We start from the raw sequence: 19,614 nt of genomic DNA on the forward strand, positions 1-19,614 counted from the left end.
TTTGTATGATGTTTTGGTTCTTCAAATATTTTGACATTTAGCAGCACTGAAGAGACATTAATTGTCGAAATGCACTTTGTGTGCAGTTACATTGGTACCTTTTATGTTATATTATGTATAGTTGTATAAACCGGTTTACAAATAATCTTTTATAAAAAATTATTTTGAAGTTTTGTCAAATCTTAATTTAAACATAGTTCACAAATTGTTTTATTATAAGTTTGATTTCACACACAAAGCAACCAAACTGTATTTCATGTTCTCACAATAAAGCTTCTATTTTGAAAAAAAAACATATATGTATACAGGTCAAAATTCAGGAATGGTTTGGGGAGGCTGTAGTGATAATATAAAATTTGGGATAAAGTTTACACAGCAGTTACTCAACAAGATGGACCCTGGAAACGATTCAAATGCAGCAATGCGACGTCATAATTATAAAGTCGGACTAAGAGTAAGTGAGACAATATACATATTTAGTCAATGCCACAATTGAAAGCGGTTATATTTATTTTCGTGTAATATATTTAAATGTATCAAAGTTAAACGCTGAAAAGCAATTAAATCCCAAAAATTAAACAAACAAGCAAAATCATGTATACCTCGTTCAAAAAAAGTTAAAAACGCAAAAGTCAACAAAAAAATTCTGTGTATGAGTTTTTTAATCTTGTTGAGAAGTGATTAAACATTAACACAATGAACCTCGAACAAGATAAAGATACAGTGGTACTAGCTCATTATTTAACAAAAATTAAGTATTAGTATACCTTGTGGCAACATTTTTTCCCTCATCTCACTATAACTTTAATTTTACCATCATGTTTAACAGGCAGTCTTGTGGAGTGCAAAATTGGATTGTGTATGCCCTGGTATTAATAATAACTGTGCAACCATGAGAGTATGCTGGAAACAAGTTTCCATCTTCCGTGATATTGGAACTTTCTTAAAAGAACTATATACACATGCACAATTTGTTAAATATCTGGATAAACAGCTTTGGTTAGAATACTATGGTGGAACTCGTGAATTGATTTTAAAGAAAGAACTAGCATACTTGCAGATGTCACCAGATAGTATCTACGTACCACCAATCTTCAAAAACAAAGGTAAGAATGGCGGATAATATATTATTAGTAACTCCCAAAATCCTCTTGAAATCACGTGTCTCTTTTTTTAATCTCCTTTCCATGATTGTAAACAGTTTAAATTAATTCAGACCGAAAAGGTATAGGACGCTTTACTATTGAGGAAACAAAATATACCACTTTTTGTAAGAGTAAAGTCATTGGCTCCCTTTTAACTTTGCCACATCTCCCCTACAATACCCGCAAGCAGCCATCTCAAAATTTTCAATATATCATATAATAACCGGTCGAAATCTGGAATCCAATAAATTGTTTGTGTTTCCTATCAAGGTAGAGTTAACTGGTAATTCTGATAATGTTTAAAAATAAAAGTAAAACTACTATACCGATTTCAGTGTGCACAACACATATTTCTGGTATGACCGTCAACTCTTAAAACAAACAAAAATGGGAACCCAAATATATTAATAGTTTCTATGAGCATTAAATCCAAATTGGGGGAATTCAAGAAAGTAGAAATTTTATTTTTGATATATTTATAAAATCTATAAGCTGTAAATGGGGAGATGTGGCAGGAACCATTATCTTGCCCATGAAATTGGAAAAAGTAAAAATCGTCCATACTTTAAATCATGTTGATTCATGAAGAGATAAAAAGAGGAATCCGGAACAATCGTAGATCTGTTTAATGTTCCTTTTGGAATATCAACCAACTTGAAAATAAAACTAGATCTTCATTGACTTTGCTGGATATCCAAATTACTCTATAGTTCTAACAAAAAAGTTATAATGCTAAGCCAGATATAATATTTGTATGAGAAAGGAAAAATCTTTGTAAACCCCTCTGATTCAAAAACATTTTTTTTAAACTGACATCATCAAGATGCTTGATGTACTTATTGACACCATGTTTGTTATGTTTGAAGGGCGTGTTTTTCAACAAGCAATATGAATCCTATGTTACCCAAGTATTGCAAACTTGTTCTTTTATTCTAATGAAGCAAACTTGAGCTTCTGTAGAAAAATAAAAAGTAGCCAGCATTAACCATAACGCCATTTTCCGCTATACAGATGATGTTCTTTCACTTAATAAATCAAATAACTTTGTAACTATATCAATTGCATTACAACGATTGATATCTTAATTTTCATCTAGAAATTTACAATGAGAGTCGGTTGATAACCACTATTTTCTTGATAGAGGGCTATTAAAAATAATGAATTAAACCACCTCGGATTTTTTGTCACGGCCATAGCTAGTTTAAGTTTTATTGATATGTCATTAACGTACAACCTAGCAATTCCATAAAAAGAGAGCGTCTTATAACGAGTGGACAACAAAGACAACGTATAAAACGTCCACAATAGAAAACGTCTGTTTTTATATAATTGGCCGTCTTCCTAATCATGGCATATATAGAACAGATTTGAGTTTACATTGCCATTTTGGTTTGTACTGGTTGTCTATCTAGTTTATTATTCTTCAATTACAGTAATGTTAAAGACATATCAGAATCTTGTAAAGATGTTGAGGATTGTTAAGTTGACTGATCAGCACTGGTAAGTTCACCGTGTGTGTTATATTCATATATAAATATAGTTCTGATACAAGGATGATAAATTCACATACGTTTGTCAAAAGAAGATACCAATGGAACTCATTCTAATAAGTCGAAGACAAACAGACACCGTCATGGAAAAATTTACAAAAGTCTACAAAACACAAGAAAACTAAAAAATGAGCGACACGAACCCCACTAGAATCTCATCTTGTTGAATTTTTTCATAGTTTTCATTTTCACTTATACTGACGACAAACATGTATAAAACCCTTGAAATGCATATTTATTTGATTAAGGGTTGCTGCGTTTAATAAACGTATTGAATTAAGGATTCTAAATTGTTACGTTGAAGTCATCCCTTTGAAATTTTCACCGACTTTAACAAAATAGCCATAGGCAAGTTCCAATTGTGGTAGCACTAGTCTCTTTTTCCCGATTGTTACATAAACGAGTTTTAACTTGCAGGGAACAACACGAAAGGGACACTTTTTGACCAGGGACTGCTTACTCTTGATCATCTTAGTTTTCCCTAGTTTTGTTTTAAAGAGGTTCTGTTTCTTTTGCTTTAGTTTTGAATGTTGTATGTTATGCGATTTTATTTTTTAATGTCTGTGCTGTCCCTTCTGGTATAGGTTTAGTATTGTCTGGAAAATCATATGTTCAACCTTTCATATTAGGTCAGGTTGTTGGGTTGGATAATTTACATGACCAATGGCTAATGAATTTGGTGATATCTTGGTTTCAGACAAGAATCATTCACAGTTCAGTTACAAGATTTCTGTTAGCTCTCTCACCAGATATGAAAAATCAATGTATTTTACAGGTGTAACATGGATGACGTATGTAACAAGAGGATCAGGAGTACCAAAGTTTACCTCTATTTTCGGTGAAGTGGAGTTTTTCAATTTAGGCTTTCCGTTAATTTTTTTCAAGGGTGTTGTTTATCTTTTCGATGTTTTTACTCTGGTCATGGTGTAGTCAGTTTTTCGTCAATTTTGGATTTTTGGTTGCCACTTGGTACCTTTTCCATTTTATTTTCTGATTTTAAAAGTAAAAAATACCACCGTAAAAAAGTCTTCTGTATAAAAATCAGGAGATGAGGTATGACTGCCAATGAGACAACAATCCACCAAAGTGTATTCGTTTTTGGATTTCGATAAATGATGCTTCATCAAGGCTTAGTTCATTTCCCTTTTTCCTATCATACCACAACATTTAACTATTAATTGGTATAACACAAAGTTGTATGAGAAACACCTGCATCAAAATGTATCAGTCAGTGTTAAATTCAGACTTAGTTTGTATTAATGAAATGCTCAGTATCATGAGAGACAAAATGTTTCCCGTTCTTACACCAGATTTATCTTAATACTGGGAAAAATACTTACAAATGACTACAACGCAAAAATACGGGCCACAGATGAGAAAAACAAATTCAAGCTTTTCCTGAATTACCCTGCATTATTCTATTTACATTTTATCGAAGAAAATATAACCGAACGCCTTGTATTCAATCATGTTTCCCTGGTATCTTTGGTGAGTTTTTGCATATGAATATGACATTGTGGTATATTTTTGATTTTCTATTTCATTGTTTCGATTTTTTACTTTCTATGGTATATGATGTTTTAATTTGTATATGCAACACTCCGTTTAAAGTAAACAATGCATTATGAGAAAGTAGTTTCCTTACTTTGTCAATGTATTCCAACAATCAACTTTATATTTGCAGGATATTCGACCCGGCTTTGGTATTAGGCCCACTAATAGTATCTAATAATACCCGCAATGCATACTTTCTCACACGACTCCAGGTAAGTATGAATCAAAGTAAAGCCATAAGATAAATTAATTTAGTTATGATAAAATTGGACTTTAGTAAGATGAAAGATGAAGTATGAGTTGGTTGACCGTTATGGAATAACCGTTTCACAGATGATATCGGATATATTCCTTATGTCGTTACTACAATCCCCTTCCCTTTCACGAATATGACCTACCGAATTAGACTATTTACAGGGTTTGTAATAATATGAACAACACATGTGGAGCAGGATCTGCTTACCCTTCCGGAGCACCTGAGATTACCCCCAGTTTTTGTAGGGGTTTGTGTTGCTTAGTCTTTAGTTTTCTATGTTGCGTCTTGTGTACTATAATTTGTCTGTTTGTCTTTTTTTTTGTTAGCGATGGCGTTGTCAGTTTATTTTCGATCTATGAATTTGACTGTCCCTCTGGTATCTTTCGCCCCTCTTTTAGTATTTGTAACATTGTTTCTACTGGCTGTAAAAAAAGAAACTGAATGAGCTCCAATAAAGTGGACCACTACAACAGTTTAATGTGTTGTAAATAGGGACTATATACCATTTGTTAAAAACATAGGCCAACATGCACAGTTCGATCTGCTCTAAAGAGTAATTTTTTTATTTTTTAGTTTGTAACTCCAAAACATTTCGTGAATACAACTTGATGATTCACATGTTGTAAGGATTATAAATTGATTTGGTTTCGATATTATGGTTTATAATTAAACTAGGACCCGCACCATTCTTTTTGAGAAGCCATTTAAGGGAAACTTTACAGTTTAGTGGATAAATGTAAAGGTTTAGTAAATTAACAGCCTAATCGTTTCAAAAGTTAGTTAGTTGTTTATGACTCATGTTAAGTTTGCTATTTTGACGTATTGGGAAACATCTATATTTGGTTATTCTCTCAAACAGGGTTTTGGAAACTTTATTGTTAGCATCCTGGAAATGTTTTCTAGTTATTGGTATGTCATAAAACAATCCGATTTAATTTTGATGACTTTCATATTATAATCACTTTGAAATATTGAAATAAACATTAGGACAAAGAATTTATGCATTTCCATCTTAGTACAAAGATTCATACAAGAAGAACTCAGAAAAAGATTTGTTAAATGTCTGATATTTTTAATGGAGTATTTTAATGTCTTTGTTGAATACAGTTTACAAGTTTTCGAACAGATGATTTGAATTCCAATGTATCTGATGTTTGGAATGCTCCTGTAAGACTTTTTTTATTTCTCATGTATGGCACAAACAGATCAAATGAATGGAGGTATTTACAAGATTTTGTCTTGTTTAATTTGAGCTTCCCCTTTATAAATAGCCCAATGTGTTACTAAAGAGGGACGAAAGATATCAGAGGGACAGTCAAACTCATAGATCGAAAACAAACTGACAACGCCATGGCCAAAAATAAAAAGACAAACAGACAAATAATATTACAGATGACACAACATAGAAAACCAAAGACTAAGCAACACGAACCCCACCAAAAACTGGGGGTGATCTCAGGTGCTCCAGAAGGGTAAGCAGATCCTGCTCCACATGTGGCACCCGTCGTGTTACTTATGTAATTACAAATCCGGTAAATAGTCTAATTCGGTAAGTCACATTCGTGAAAAGGGAGGGTATTGTAGTTACGACATAAGGAACATATCCGATATCATCTGTGAAACGGTTATTCCATAACGGTCAACCAACTCGTGATGGCGTCCGTAAAATTTACGAAGGGATGACTTCAACTTCACCATTTGGAACTCTTGGTTTAATAGCTTCCTTGTGAGCAGCAATCCTCTATCAAGGAAATCATGATAGGAAACACAAGCCCGGGAATATCGTATCAATTGGGAGATATATACTCCGTATGCAGGCGCTGCTGGAATGTTGATACAGAGAAATGGAAAGTTCACAATTGGGAAGCTGAAATCATCTCTTTTGTCGTAAAGTTTTGTTTTCAACAGACCCTCATTGTCAATTTCTAGATGTAAGTCAAGATATGAGGCAGACTTAACTGTATCTGTAGTATCCTTTATCTCTAGTTCGATGGGATAGATTCGTTCAACATAGTCACCAAATTTTGTATTATTTAGTGAGAGAACATCATCTATATAGCGGAACGTAGAGTTAAAGGATATTGCTAACTTCTTATCTTTCTAAATTATGAGACTATATACGTATAGACTATATACGTATTTTTTCGTGTTAATAAAATGGACACTGTGGAACCTTAAAAGATCATGACAATCTTAATGCCACGGCCATTATTCAGCATATGTAGACAAATTATCGTGAATAAATAACAGCTAATGATGTTCAAGTATTGATTATTAGAGATCTGGTATCGGATCGTAAATAGGAAATATTATCGGATGTTGTCACTTTTATGTGATCAGCTTCTGCTTCAGTTTCAAATATAGCATTCAAACTATGAATAGACACGTACATCTCGAGCTATTTATACCTTTGGGACAATTTTACAGAATTTCAAAATTGTCTAACTTTGTCATTTCTGGCAACATGAATCAAGGAGTGGTTCCGATTTTTGGTCATTGACACCTCCAACAGTTTCATAGTCAGATGCATGATTTCGTAGAACTTTTATTTACATATTAGGCATGTGCATCTCCTACATAATGTTAAATAATGTAACCCGACCATTTGACGTATAAATAACTCTTGGTAACTGATAGCAAAAAATGCAGATGCGTACACATTAAAAATTTCGAGACCCCAATCAGCTCGCATCTTGGCAAATGCAGATATGAGGACACTTATGTTTCGGCTAGGTAAGCCACCTCAGGTTTCTCACTTGGGTGTTTGTTATCATTACGTTTGACGTATAAACCGGTCTAGGTGTCACACACCATGGCATGAATCATACGCCAACGGTCAGACAGAGCTTAAAATATAGACTACAAATAAACAAATAAAAGTAAAATATACATGAAGCCGTTTTGGCAGCCCTAGTAGAAAAATCCTGCTGTGGTCAATTTTCATCAAAACAACATCGAATAAAAAAATTCATTTACTTCGCTTATTCGATACTGCAGATATGAGGACCGTTATTTTTCTGCTAGAAAAACCCATCGAGGCCTATTATCTTGGGTGAACATGTTTACGTATATATACAATAAGTATAAACTTGATATTTCACACACTATGAAAGTAATAAAACTATTACATTATAAAACGCATTTTTCCTTTATGATTAAACAGGATTATGTGTTTTCTTAAATCGTACTGTATTTGTTCTTTATCTTAGTAGGCAGTTTTATGACTAATACCACAAAAGATTTACTGCAAATTTTAGTTTTTTTTTTTATTTGTTTCGCCATTGAATAAAACACCACATTTTTTACAGATTTTAAAGTTGAATTGTATGTAATTGTCTCAACTTGCTGATCACATTTCTTGACAACAGTTACATTTTCATGCATGATTATTTTTGTCGTTATAACGAATACAAAACATTATGATGACCGTGATAGTTTCGTTTACAGAACAATAAACTGAGATCACTAACGCATTCATACATCCACTTCATAATACCACAAAAAGTTTCTTTCCATCTTGTAATGACTGAACAGTGATCTTACTTATAGATATTAAAAGCATCATCAAATTAACTGCTCAGTTAAATTATATTCTGTAAAAATTGTTATAATTTTTCAAAATAACACCGAAACCAAAACACATTGGTATATTGCTTTAAGGTGAGTTAAATTCTTCAAGGTTTTTGCCAATTTACGTCCTGATTGAAATGGAGACTTTTAAAAATATAACTTTTATTTAATTATATCCCCCTTAACGAAGTGGGGTATTCGGACCAATTTCTTCTTCTAACCAAATAATGAATATCAACGAAACTTTCACATCTTCTTTATGACGTACTGTACCTGTTCATATCCTATTCTACTTTCTGATCAGAATGATTTCTGAGGTTTCCCGCACAAAGTCATAGACTTTCATAATATGCGCTTTCATATTAGTATTATTACATCTCCCATCTGCAACTCATCCTAAACAGGTGATGGAACATTTTATATAACTTTCAGTGACATAATGCCTTTGTGCTTTTAGATTCGAATCATTGTTAGGGTTTCCTTAACGAAAGCATGGACGATTGTTTAATGGGGTGAGGGGTCCAATCAGTATCTGCAACTCTTACTAAACCGCTTATTGCTATTAATTGAAACAATCCCACAATCATAACCATTCAATGTTATTGGGTACCTCCCATTTTGTTTTTATCTCAATTATTCTTGGGGTTTCCCGTGTAAAAGCATGTACTTTACATAGGGTGGGGTATCATTTTGTGATCCTTGCTAACATAACCCGTAGTTTTGTATTAAATTCGTCTGTATGCAGATTCTTTATGCATTCAAATATTTGCAATCAAAACCTTATAGAAACGTCGAGGATATAATCGGAAAGGACAAATACGTACATGTATTACAAAATAAGGACAGGAATGATAGCAATTCACGGGGAGATACATTTCTTACTTTCAGATGATTTCCCTAGTTTTACAACAGCAAAATTCACAACGAAATATAAAGGGTAAGACTATCCAATAATTTCGAGGATAAAAAAGAACAAATTAAACGGTTTCTTTTCATACTAAGCTATAAGAGATAATTTCAAATGCACGTTAATCTATAGGAGAAGAATTATTTATTATAGTGCAACTTAAATAAACAAATAAATGCATGTTTTAAAATAAAAAATAATCAACCAACCAACTAGGCTTATGATGGAATTATTATGGAAGACAATGTAAAAACTCTTTGCATCACTATAAATTCATGATATGTTTTACAGTAAAACGGGAATCTAAAGTCAGACATTGTTTTACAGGTTATGTCTAAGAAACACATTTTGCAAGGTGTAAGAAGTGGAACTTTAACAGCACAAGAAGAATGTCAGTATCAATTTAATTGGGAAAGATGGAATTGCCCCGAAAACAAAGCACCAATCAGTCAAGAATTCGGTAATTTTTGTATTGCTAGACTTGCAACTTCAGCTATTTATTTCCCTTTATACTTCTGTAACAAGTTTACTGCTATAACTAAGTGCTTGCTATTATAATCGCACCTTCAACAGAATATATTCTGGCGTACTGAAGGTTCGAAAAATTTCTTCTTTAGAAAAGGGAGGAGCGAATAAAAGATCTGCGACATACATGACAGAGAAATTTAGCTTTTTTTCGAGATATCAGAAAGATCATTTCAAATTGAATATTTCATATCAAAAGTTTGACATTTGAGATTTGCAATTCTAAATTATATATCTCAATTTCAATACGAGCTCGTTATCTGTTATTTAGCATTAAAAGAGAGGCGGAAGATACAACAAGGATATTTAAAATCATTAGTCAAAACTGAACTGACGATGTCATGGCAAAAAACCACCAAAAGACAAACAACAGTCTTCAAAACACAACATAAAACTTAGCGACACAAACCCTATCAATAACCGGGGTGATCTCGAGTTTTTTTCAAAATACGAAGTAAGAGTAACATTGTTGTCTCCTGCTAGCGACCTGTGCTCGGCCGCTTTGGTAGTCTGGCCGAAAAATTTATAACTGGTATTTGATGTATTGCCACATAGCACGCGGAATTTAGGAGTAAGTAAAAGTAAAGATACCTCATCCTTAAGGTTACGAATAGCGCGTTAATCCGATTCATGCATCATGTCAGTCTAGTAGAATTCAGGGTATATTTATATTTCATTAACATTTTATCGTTCTTGAAATATTTGCTGCTAAACGTCATTTTTAGCTTACCGGTGTTTAAATTTCACAAATCGATTAGAAAGAGACAAATCAAGGTAACAAACAGAAACACAGCTTAGTATAATCAAAGGTTTTGATATAAATGCAAAATGAAAAGATTGTGATTAAAGTTTTGAGTAGATATTTAGAAATTATAAAATACACATCTAAATGACACCGCTGGTTGGATACACCTCATCACAATATTTCTAAAGGCTATTCTTTGCTGTTGAAAGAGCGGTGGTTAGAACTATAGAAAAATGTTTGAGTCGAACATCTGTTGATGTTATTGGGTTGATGACCTGGCTAATTATTGTTCTTTATAAGGATTTTTGTGAAGTTTATGTATAACGATGGGAAATTTTCATCATCCTTATTGATGTTTATACAAAAAGAGAGACAGACGGATATGTAATTTTCTAATATCTCCTCTTTCGTAAATGATGTAGTGGTATATGTGCAATTCACATTTTTGCTGTGACTACCTTGTTCTTTAATGAGACCTTCCAAATAATGATTTTTTAAATTTTAATTTCGGTAATTGGACTTTGTTGGATAGTTGTCTCGTTGGCAATCATACCACATTTCCTTATTTTATATTTTTATATATACTTTTTTGTCAATAAAAAATTAGGAAAATGCCATACCAAAAGCGACATTTGGTTCATATGGAAGGTGTTAGCCATCATAGATATTTGCTTGATGGGTTTAAGTTTTTATATTCTCTTTATGACATTTTGACATTCAAATCACATGATGCTTCAGTAATCATGACATTCATAGATCGACGTCTTATATTTTCAGGCTGTCATTTACGCTTTATGACAAATTTAATTAACGTTAAGATTTTACGTGTGAATAACAGTCCGCAATTTTAAAAAGGAGAAAAGCAACAAAGACAAATTGATCAACAATATCACTGTATAAATATTATCTGAGTATAGTCATATCGAACACAACAATGTTTTATAATGCTCCTCGCTCTTATAATGCTGGGCAATTCGCCAACGAAATGTCGTTGAGAGCAAGATTACGATGGTTTCCAATTAAATGAATCTCTTTGTTTTGTTTTGCTACGCATCACGGTGCGAAACTATCAGTTTCATACGATATTCACGGCATTATTGAAATTAATACGTAACAGATATCGGTTCTCATTGGTTGCCTTATGATTTGGGAAGGATTCTATTGGCTAGAATGATACATAGAATTGGGAACATGTCGCGGACAGGAGAAGGTATTGAATACGGGAAAATACGGGAAAATATCAGCATGGGTATTTAAGAGCCGCTCTGATACCCGATCACTGAATGATTTTGCCTTTACTGGTTTACCTTGCTATATAATATTGCTTCAAACTCATATTGATTAATGGCATACGATACAGTTACAGGGGAGGTAATGACGCCGCTAACGTAATATGTTATTTTTCGCGACGTCAAACTGTGACATATCGAGAAAAGATGCATTTTTCTACTGATTTTTGTCATTCAGACTGATTTTACTTGAAAACGCGTTCATAGGCCCCTCTTTTTAAAAATGACATTTGGCTTGATTATGTATAAAGATTATTTGTGCCAATTTTTATGAACAAATCCCCGATGAATTTTTTTTCAAATTAGATAAATATTCAGCCAAAAATGCCGTTTTTTTTTACTAAAATCGTGAAAATGTGATAAAAATTAGTTATTTCCAAAGAACTATTGCCCAAATTCAACCCACTTATGAAGAGAAGATATTCCAAATGTTTTTACAAAAAATCCGCGTGCGTTTATCTTTTGAAACTAAAAAGTTAGGCCACAACAAATTAATTTCTAGTTCTTCGGACACTTTCCGTCAAAAAGGGTAGCGAGCGAGCAAACTTTTTTTATTTGTTTTTTTTTTTTTCGAAGTTTAATTTTTGGTAGGCGAAAGCATTTTTCACTAGCGAGCGACAATATTTTTGAAATATTAAAAAAATAAAATCTATGAAAAGCATTTTATGCAAGCGATCGTTCAGAAATTTACGCAGTTTTGGTGCTTCATGTTTTTATATATCTCATATCCTAGTTCTTATATTACTCTACTTTGCTTCTTAATTTGTTCTCAGACACCCTGTTGAATCTTTTCACAACATTTCAAGTACAAAAATGGTTAACTAGTAGCAAAACCTACAACTTCGTGTAGTCTGCTCAAATAAAGATCCAGCTGATCATACAAATGTACAACAGCATTGAACAGGTAGACATCCATGTTTGATGTCAGTTATAATTGATGCATTATAAAAGTAAGGAGATGTGGTATGGATGCCAATGAAACAACTATCCACCAGTTCAAATTGCATATATGCAACCGTACGGCCTTCAAAAATGAAAAAAACCCATATCGTATAGTCGGCTATAAAAGGCCATGAAATGAAAAATATGAAACAATTCAATCGAGCAAACTAACGGCCTAATTCATAACAAAACAATTTACGAAAAACAAATTTAACAGACATGAACCAACGACAACCAGTGAACTACAGGCTCCTGACTTGGGACAGGCACATATAGAATGGTATGTCATTTCAAATAAACGTATGCAAAGAATATATGCATGTATAAAGCTTTTATATACAACCATACATATTTGTGTATACAAGAAGATGAAAATTTATAAAGGATTGTCCTTCAAAAACCACACCAATTTATACTACTGCATATTTAAATGCATCACACCAGATATAAAAATACTAATTAAACAAAAGGCACATTTCAATACATTTCACTTAGTCATTGCTTTCCTGAAGAATATAATATGATTGGTTGATTGTTGGTTGCTTAAAATCCAGTGGCAAATATTTCATGCATGTTCAGGACGAGAACAAATTAACAATAAATACGATGTGTAGGGCCTGTAACAGAGGCCGTCTAGGATGAAGGTCGGTGACATTTGGACTGCCACGGGAAAAAATGAGGGAAAATTGGTCAGGGAAAGATATTCAGCCTTGCAACAGGCCACCTACGGACCACTCAAACAGTTGTTGCAAGGGTTTTTAACGTGCAAAGAGCATGACACTCTCCCTACACGAGGCATCAGATTTAACGTCGCCATTCTGACCGGACGTGGTTGCGAACTTGTACATCCCGCACAGCCAAATGAACGCCCCACTCTGGTGAGGGTTTTACTGCCGGTTCGAAGAAGACCTATGGTGACCATATTTCGATTTCCTAGTCACCCTTGGGGGAAAGAAGAATTTCACAAACACTTTCTTGTCAAATTCCATGCTTTTTAACTTTGTAATGATACAAGCAAATATCAAATGAAAGTTTCAAGGGAAAAAAACTTTTATTATAAAAGATAAAAAAAGTAAAAAATATAATACATATAGTATCATTGCGGTGCCATTTCAATCTTCGGAATTAACTTTTATTTTCATGCATGTTATATTGTCATCAAATCTTTCAATTTGGAGGCGTTGGTGCTTTGTGGTCTTGCACGGAGCACTTCGAACATATCGGTAAAAGAATTGTCAAAATCACATTCCACTCCTGTGTTTGGTAGTAAGGTCGTTGCCTTCGTTACTACTGTAACTACAAATATTCCACTTATGTCTTACGTTTAGAATATACATGATTAAAATTTTGGTAACATAAATTTGGAGACGGACGCGCGCGGCTCCGTACTGGACGCGGGTTTTTAAAAAAAAGTACTTTTTTCTCGTCGACCTTTCACAACACGCGGGGGATCCGATGGACGAGGTATTAATTTGGCGTTGCCTCAGGGATGTCTTTCCAAAGGATAGAAAAGTCCAAGAAACCAAACTGTCCAGTAAAAGTCTAAAATTTCGACCCCATTTATCTCCAAAAGTAGCACGTGAAGGTATATTTTTTTATTACATATTTGAATTGACTAGGTTAAAAATAGCTTGTATGCAAACTTTCGTCAAAAATTCACCGTGGGATCAAAACTGTATCGTATGTCCATAATAAAAGGCAGGCAAAGATTAAAAAGTTTCTGAGTGCTTATCTGACTATATATGCTAATACCACTACACTTAAAATACATATTACTGCCAATGATCTTTAAGAACTTTGTCAAAATACATGTATTTCATATTATAAAATCAAATGATACATAAAAACAGCTACGCCAAAAGCACATGATACCCCAAAATTGTGCATTAGAATTGTGAGAATGATCTGGGATATTTATATTGCTATGTAGAAAAACATACATAAAGATATCCATACGCAAATAAATATTGGGCCAAAAGTCCCATAGCTCTCGAACAACAACAAACAACAAAATTTTCAAAATCCAAAAGAGAGTCGAGATTCACCATTACTAACAACAGGGTAAAGTGTGTAGTAAATTGGTCCAAACATACTAGACCTTGTGCATGACATGTAGGGTATTACATTTTATTGATCTGAGCGTCAAAGTGCCATAACTGTGGAATGACAAATCGTAAATTTTCAAAATAAAACGGTATCTCTCAAAATGACGCCACCAAAGAATTTTAAAATCAAAAGGAAGCTTTCTTTATTCATTCCAAATGTTAGGTTAAAATTATGAGACAATTGATTAAAACAAATTTTTAGTTTTTGTAGGGATTGTTCATGAACACTCTACAGTATACCATAATATGTCACATCTAAGACAGGCTTATAATACCACACTCATGAGTATATGTACAAAGGAGATAAATAACACAGTTTCTATACTTAAACAACCACATACACAACATCTTACTTAAAAATATGATACAGCGAAGCACTCCAAAGCTTTTTAGAAAGCTAAAACAAACTTATGGTTATATTAGCTTCATATGTTTTTAAAGAATTAAACCTATCTTATTCATTTAAGTTGTCAAAAAATACTTTTTCTATTTCTATTTCAATTTCAGCCACAAGAGAGGCTGCTTTTGTTCAAGCAATTACTGCAGCTGGAATAATTCATGCTATTGCAAAACTGTGCAGCTCTGGGCAAGAAACGTTCTGTTCATGTGAGAAAACACAATATAAACTAGGTATTGCAACAATTGATATCATCATAAACGATGCGTTGCACTTCATAGAAAGATTTTCACATCATCTTTTTGTGTCAATATCGACGTATTTTTTTCGTTCAATGTATAATTATTTAGGTATAATTTGAAATTTACAATAGTGATAATTAATATCAAAACTAACAAATAACTTACATGTAGAAGGAATAACAGAAATCCTCTTGTTTTAACATGATCCTGTTAGAATGTTTTATTACAACCTTCCATTCTAATATAACAATAAATATATAAATAATTATTTCAATGATCGGCTACATGTTTTATACAAATCATTTGAATGTTATTTTCATTTTCTATAGATCCAGTAGACAACATTCAAACTTTTTATTGGGATGGCTGCAGTAACAATATCAAATTTGGAGGCAAATTTACATACGAGTTCCTTAAGGAATTAGCTTCTGGAAAGGATGAAAATGCAGCTATGCAACTACATAATTATGAAGTTGGACATAAGGTGGGTGAAATATTGCCTAACTTGAGTAAAGTCGTTATTATTAATTGGACTTGTATTTGAACAAGCTTCCTTCTCAACGAACAGCTATATTTAAAAGAAATCTTATATTCATGTACGTTCGGAACAATTTCGAGTGGTAAATGCCGCTTAGGTAATAGTCATTAAACATCTGTTTCTATCGTTGATCATCTTTCTAATGATAACAATGGCCATAATGATGATGAATTTCTTCTTCTTTTTCAGGCAGTTGAAAAGACTGCAAAAACAAAGTGCACATGTCAAGGCAAAGGTTGTGCTTTCAAGGTATGTTGGAGACAAGTTTCCACATTTCGTCATATCGGAAGCTTTCTTAAAAACCGCTACAAAAAGGCCAAACTTGTACAGTTTATTGATGGTCAATTACAGCAAAGAAAGTATACACCCTCTCAAAAAGTAACCACGATTAAAAAGAAGCATTTGACGTACTTACAAAAATCACCCAACTACTGCACCAAGAATCATGTACTCAATATTGAAGGGACTGAAGGTAGACAATGTGCTCGTAATAAAAACACAACGGACTTATCAGAACGGAAGAGTTGCAAAACTTTGTGTACGTCTTGTGGATACAAAGTAATTAGAAAACAAAATAAGTATGTTTGTTTGAAGTAGGTTTCATTTAATTATATTTTTTCTTTTTATTTATTCTTGTTATATAAGAATATATAAATAAAAATTTATATGAATATAATCAGTGTGTTGCTTTTTATTTATCACTTGTCATGCAAATTCGTTCATTTTTTATATAAGCATGAAATGGGGTAACTCGTTGATAACGATAGAAAAGTTTGAAAAGTCATAATTTAGTACGTATTGGAAACATATAACATTAATCGTCATATGTATTATGTCATTCGGGATATTTGGACTTAATATTCCATGTCAATGTGTTATATATCCCCTGAGCTGTCAGACAAAGGAGATGGGTACTGTCAGGGAATATGAACAAAAAAATCCCTGTGAAGCCCGAATAACAAGTATATAACACTGAAGTGTCATGATTTCAATATTAACTATCATTCTGATCCTCGCTTTTGTTCATAGGGGATAGTGTATGTGTAAGCATTCAAATTGCATGATTAATCGAGATATTTCACTCCAGTATGATATAAAGATATGATACCGATGTAAATGAAAATAACATTCATAAATTCCGTGGTCTGAAATGCTTTTCTTGATTTGCCTTCAATTGGAACGCTCAAACACAAACATTTGAAACCCAGATGAATATAACTTTCAGGCAATTGTAGTTTACCGATGTTCAGATATCATAAGGGAGCAACTATTTAACTTCAAGGGGGGTTATGGTTTTTTGTATGAGTCAGAATTTTTTTTTTTTAGTTTTTCAACGCTTTCAATCAATTTATTTTTTTTTGTCATCTGCTTGACCACAATATTTTTTTCATCAAATTGGGGATCAGAATATTTTTTTAGGAAAAAACCATAACCCCCCCCCCCCCCCCCCCTTGAAGTTAAATGGTCGTTACCTAAATACCTGAACACAGGGGGAGCTAAGTGATCAAAATGCACATACAAAAGAATAAAAATAAGGTCAACATTTCCGGAAGGAGTTGGAACCTTAATTACTTAATTCATCATCGGAGAATTTAAAAAAGATACAATTAATCATGTCAGTACCGATGCAATAATTACTGAGCAATAGACACCCTTTATTCGTAGTTCTATCAAACCAGTGCTGAAAATTTTATTTTATAAATTTCGTGCAACCTTAGCGCTAGATGTACAGGATTTCTGGATGTAAAATTTCATACAAGACTATGTGCAACACAATAGAGGAGCCTCAACAAGACAAAACAAACGCCCGAGAAAAATATATTCGAGGTCATGATGTTGTCTCAGCATACATCTAGATGGAAAAGACAATCTTTTGATTTGTTTCCTTTATCATGTAAAGTCTTATATGAAAAATATCATATTTATTGTTGTAGAATCGTAGAAACGAGTTATACTGTCCTAAAAAGTAATTTCGTGTGCATTTGTGCTCATTTCGGTTCAATTGTGAGATGCATAGTCCATAATACGTAGCGAACAAACATTGTCCATAAAAGAGTCGGAAAATAACAAGTCGAAGAGAAAATAACCGGAAAACTCTACATGTAGAATCCGTCGTGTTTTTCATGGTTAGTACAAATTAGATTATAAGTCTCATTCAGGGATGTCACAATCGCAGAAAAGTGGACGAGATTAAGGCTACGACGATTGAAATATATCCGTGGTCAGCTGTAAAATAGATATTCCATAATGGTAAACAAAATCATTGGGGGTCCGTAAAACCTTCGGAGAAAAAACATCAGCTTTACCACCAAGAACTCGAGATTCATGAGCTTCCTTGAAGCAGCAACCCTCTATCAAGAAAATAGTGATACGAAATTCAATCTCTGGAATATCGTTTCAGCTGAGATGTGTATACTCCTATGAAGGCGCTGCTGGGATGTTGCTACATAGAATGGAAAGTTCACAATTGGAAAGCTGAACTTATCTATTTTGTCGTAAAGTTTTGATCTCGATCTACCCTCATGTTATCAATAATACGAGATACCACGAAAAATTCAAATCACTTTTGTAACGAAAACATGAACTACCTTTAACAATGAACTTTGTATGAGTAAGTTCGATAAATTTCAAGATGATTGTTAATCGGATTGATAATTGTAAAGAAAGCAAGTTTTTTTTATCATACAGTGAGCCATTTTTACAATAAAATAAAAATGAAAATGATGATTTTCATTAAAGAAATACGAAGAAAGGAAAACATGTTGTTTCCACACCAACTTTAGCCTTGATATTACGAGATTTTGATTTTTAATTGTCTTTCTAAACTTAAAAAAAAATATACACTCAATTTTTATAAACACCTATTCTACGTTCTACTACACCTATTTTTATTCTACGAACTAGTAGTGTTCCTTATTGTAAATTAGCACTGTGAACCAAACACTTGCAAAACAGAGCAAAGACCTCATACAAATGAAACACTCAAATAAGACATACAAGGGATCAAACGAAGTAACCTTCCTTTGCAACATGCAAAGGTGAAAACTCAGAACAGTTTTAAAAACACCTGATGTTAAACCCCTAGAACTTCCGAAGTTGATGATCCCTCAAGTACAAGTGAAGTACTGTCTGCATATTGAGAAGTAAGATTTTCTGACCTTTAATCTTATTTTTGTTTCGAATAAACATTACAAGTATTTCTTCACATAATAAAATAAAAATTATGATAGAGGACTCCCTTGTCTGTAGTCTCTTAAAACTTCAAAATCTCTGAGAAATACAATAATGCATCATAAATCAACCTGTATACGAATATTATTTATTCGAATTGATAAGACAAACTTTATTCATTCTGCAATACATCTTACCCCAAGTTGATCAATTGTGTTTTAAAAAAGACTTATAAGTGGTCAATTGTGTATACTAGTATACTGTCTTGATTTATCCCCTTTAGGTATACTAATGAGTATTCACCTTTTAGAGAGACTGCCATTGCTCCCGTATCATACCAATATTTGAATGACTGTAAAACACATTTATAATCTTTCATCTCATAAAAAAAGTCACTTGTGTAACTATCTGACCCCGGACTTTTATTATTTTTCATTCTTCTAATAGCTGGCAAAATAAGTAATTTTCTCCTCCTTTCTTCGTTTATAACATTATTGAATGATACTTATCAACAAATTCTTACTTGCCATGAACAGGATGACACATGCCTGTCGAGCAAAAACTGTTTTCCCTTTTAGAACAGGATTCCATGAAATATGTCATGCATTAAATCGTCCCAAGTTTTTTTTAAAGTTGTGAATAAATTTTACAGAAACAATCAAGAAATCTGCGACCTTG

The 19,614-nt window shown here is 33.0% G+C and overlaps 1 protein-coding gene across 2 annotated transcripts in view; it reads left to right on the plus strand.

Annotated features, from left to right (window-relative positions):
* LOC127707933 (protein Wnt-2-like) overlaps nucleotides 1–16,441 on the plus strand; it is a 29,183-nt gene extending 12,742 nt beyond the window's left edge. For both annotated transcript variants that reach the window (XM_052212691.1, XM_052212692.1), the window contains exons 5-12: nucleotides 309–454; nucleotides 830–1,106; nucleotides 2,579–2,645; nucleotides 4,380–4,461; nucleotides 9,310–9,442; nucleotides 15,096–15,218; nucleotides 15,557–15,711; nucleotides 15,955–16,441. In XM_052212691.1, the coding sequence (XP_052068651.1) occupies nucleotides 309–454; nucleotides 830–1,106; nucleotides 2,579–2,645; nucleotides 4,380–4,461; nucleotides 9,310–9,442; nucleotides 15,096–15,218; nucleotides 15,557–15,711; nucleotides 15,955–16,362 (1,391 nt within the window). In that variant the 3' untranslated portion in view covers nucleotides 16,363–16,441. The remainder of the gene's footprint in view (nucleotides 1–308; nucleotides 455–829; nucleotides 1,107–2,578; nucleotides 2,646–4,379; nucleotides 4,462–9,309; nucleotides 9,443–15,095; nucleotides 15,219–15,556; nucleotides 15,712–15,954) is intronic.
* Nucleotides 16,442–19,614: the final 3,173 nt, after the last annotated feature.

This window comes from Mytilus californianus, unplaced genomic scaffold (assembly GCF_021869535.1).
Source record: "Mytilus californianus isolate M0D057914Y unplaced genomic scaffold, xbMytCali1.0.p SCAF_7, whole genome shotgun sequence".
Taxonomy (NCBI): Eukaryota; Metazoa; Mollusca; class Bivalvia; order Mytilida; family Mytilidae; genus Mytilus; species Mytilus californianus.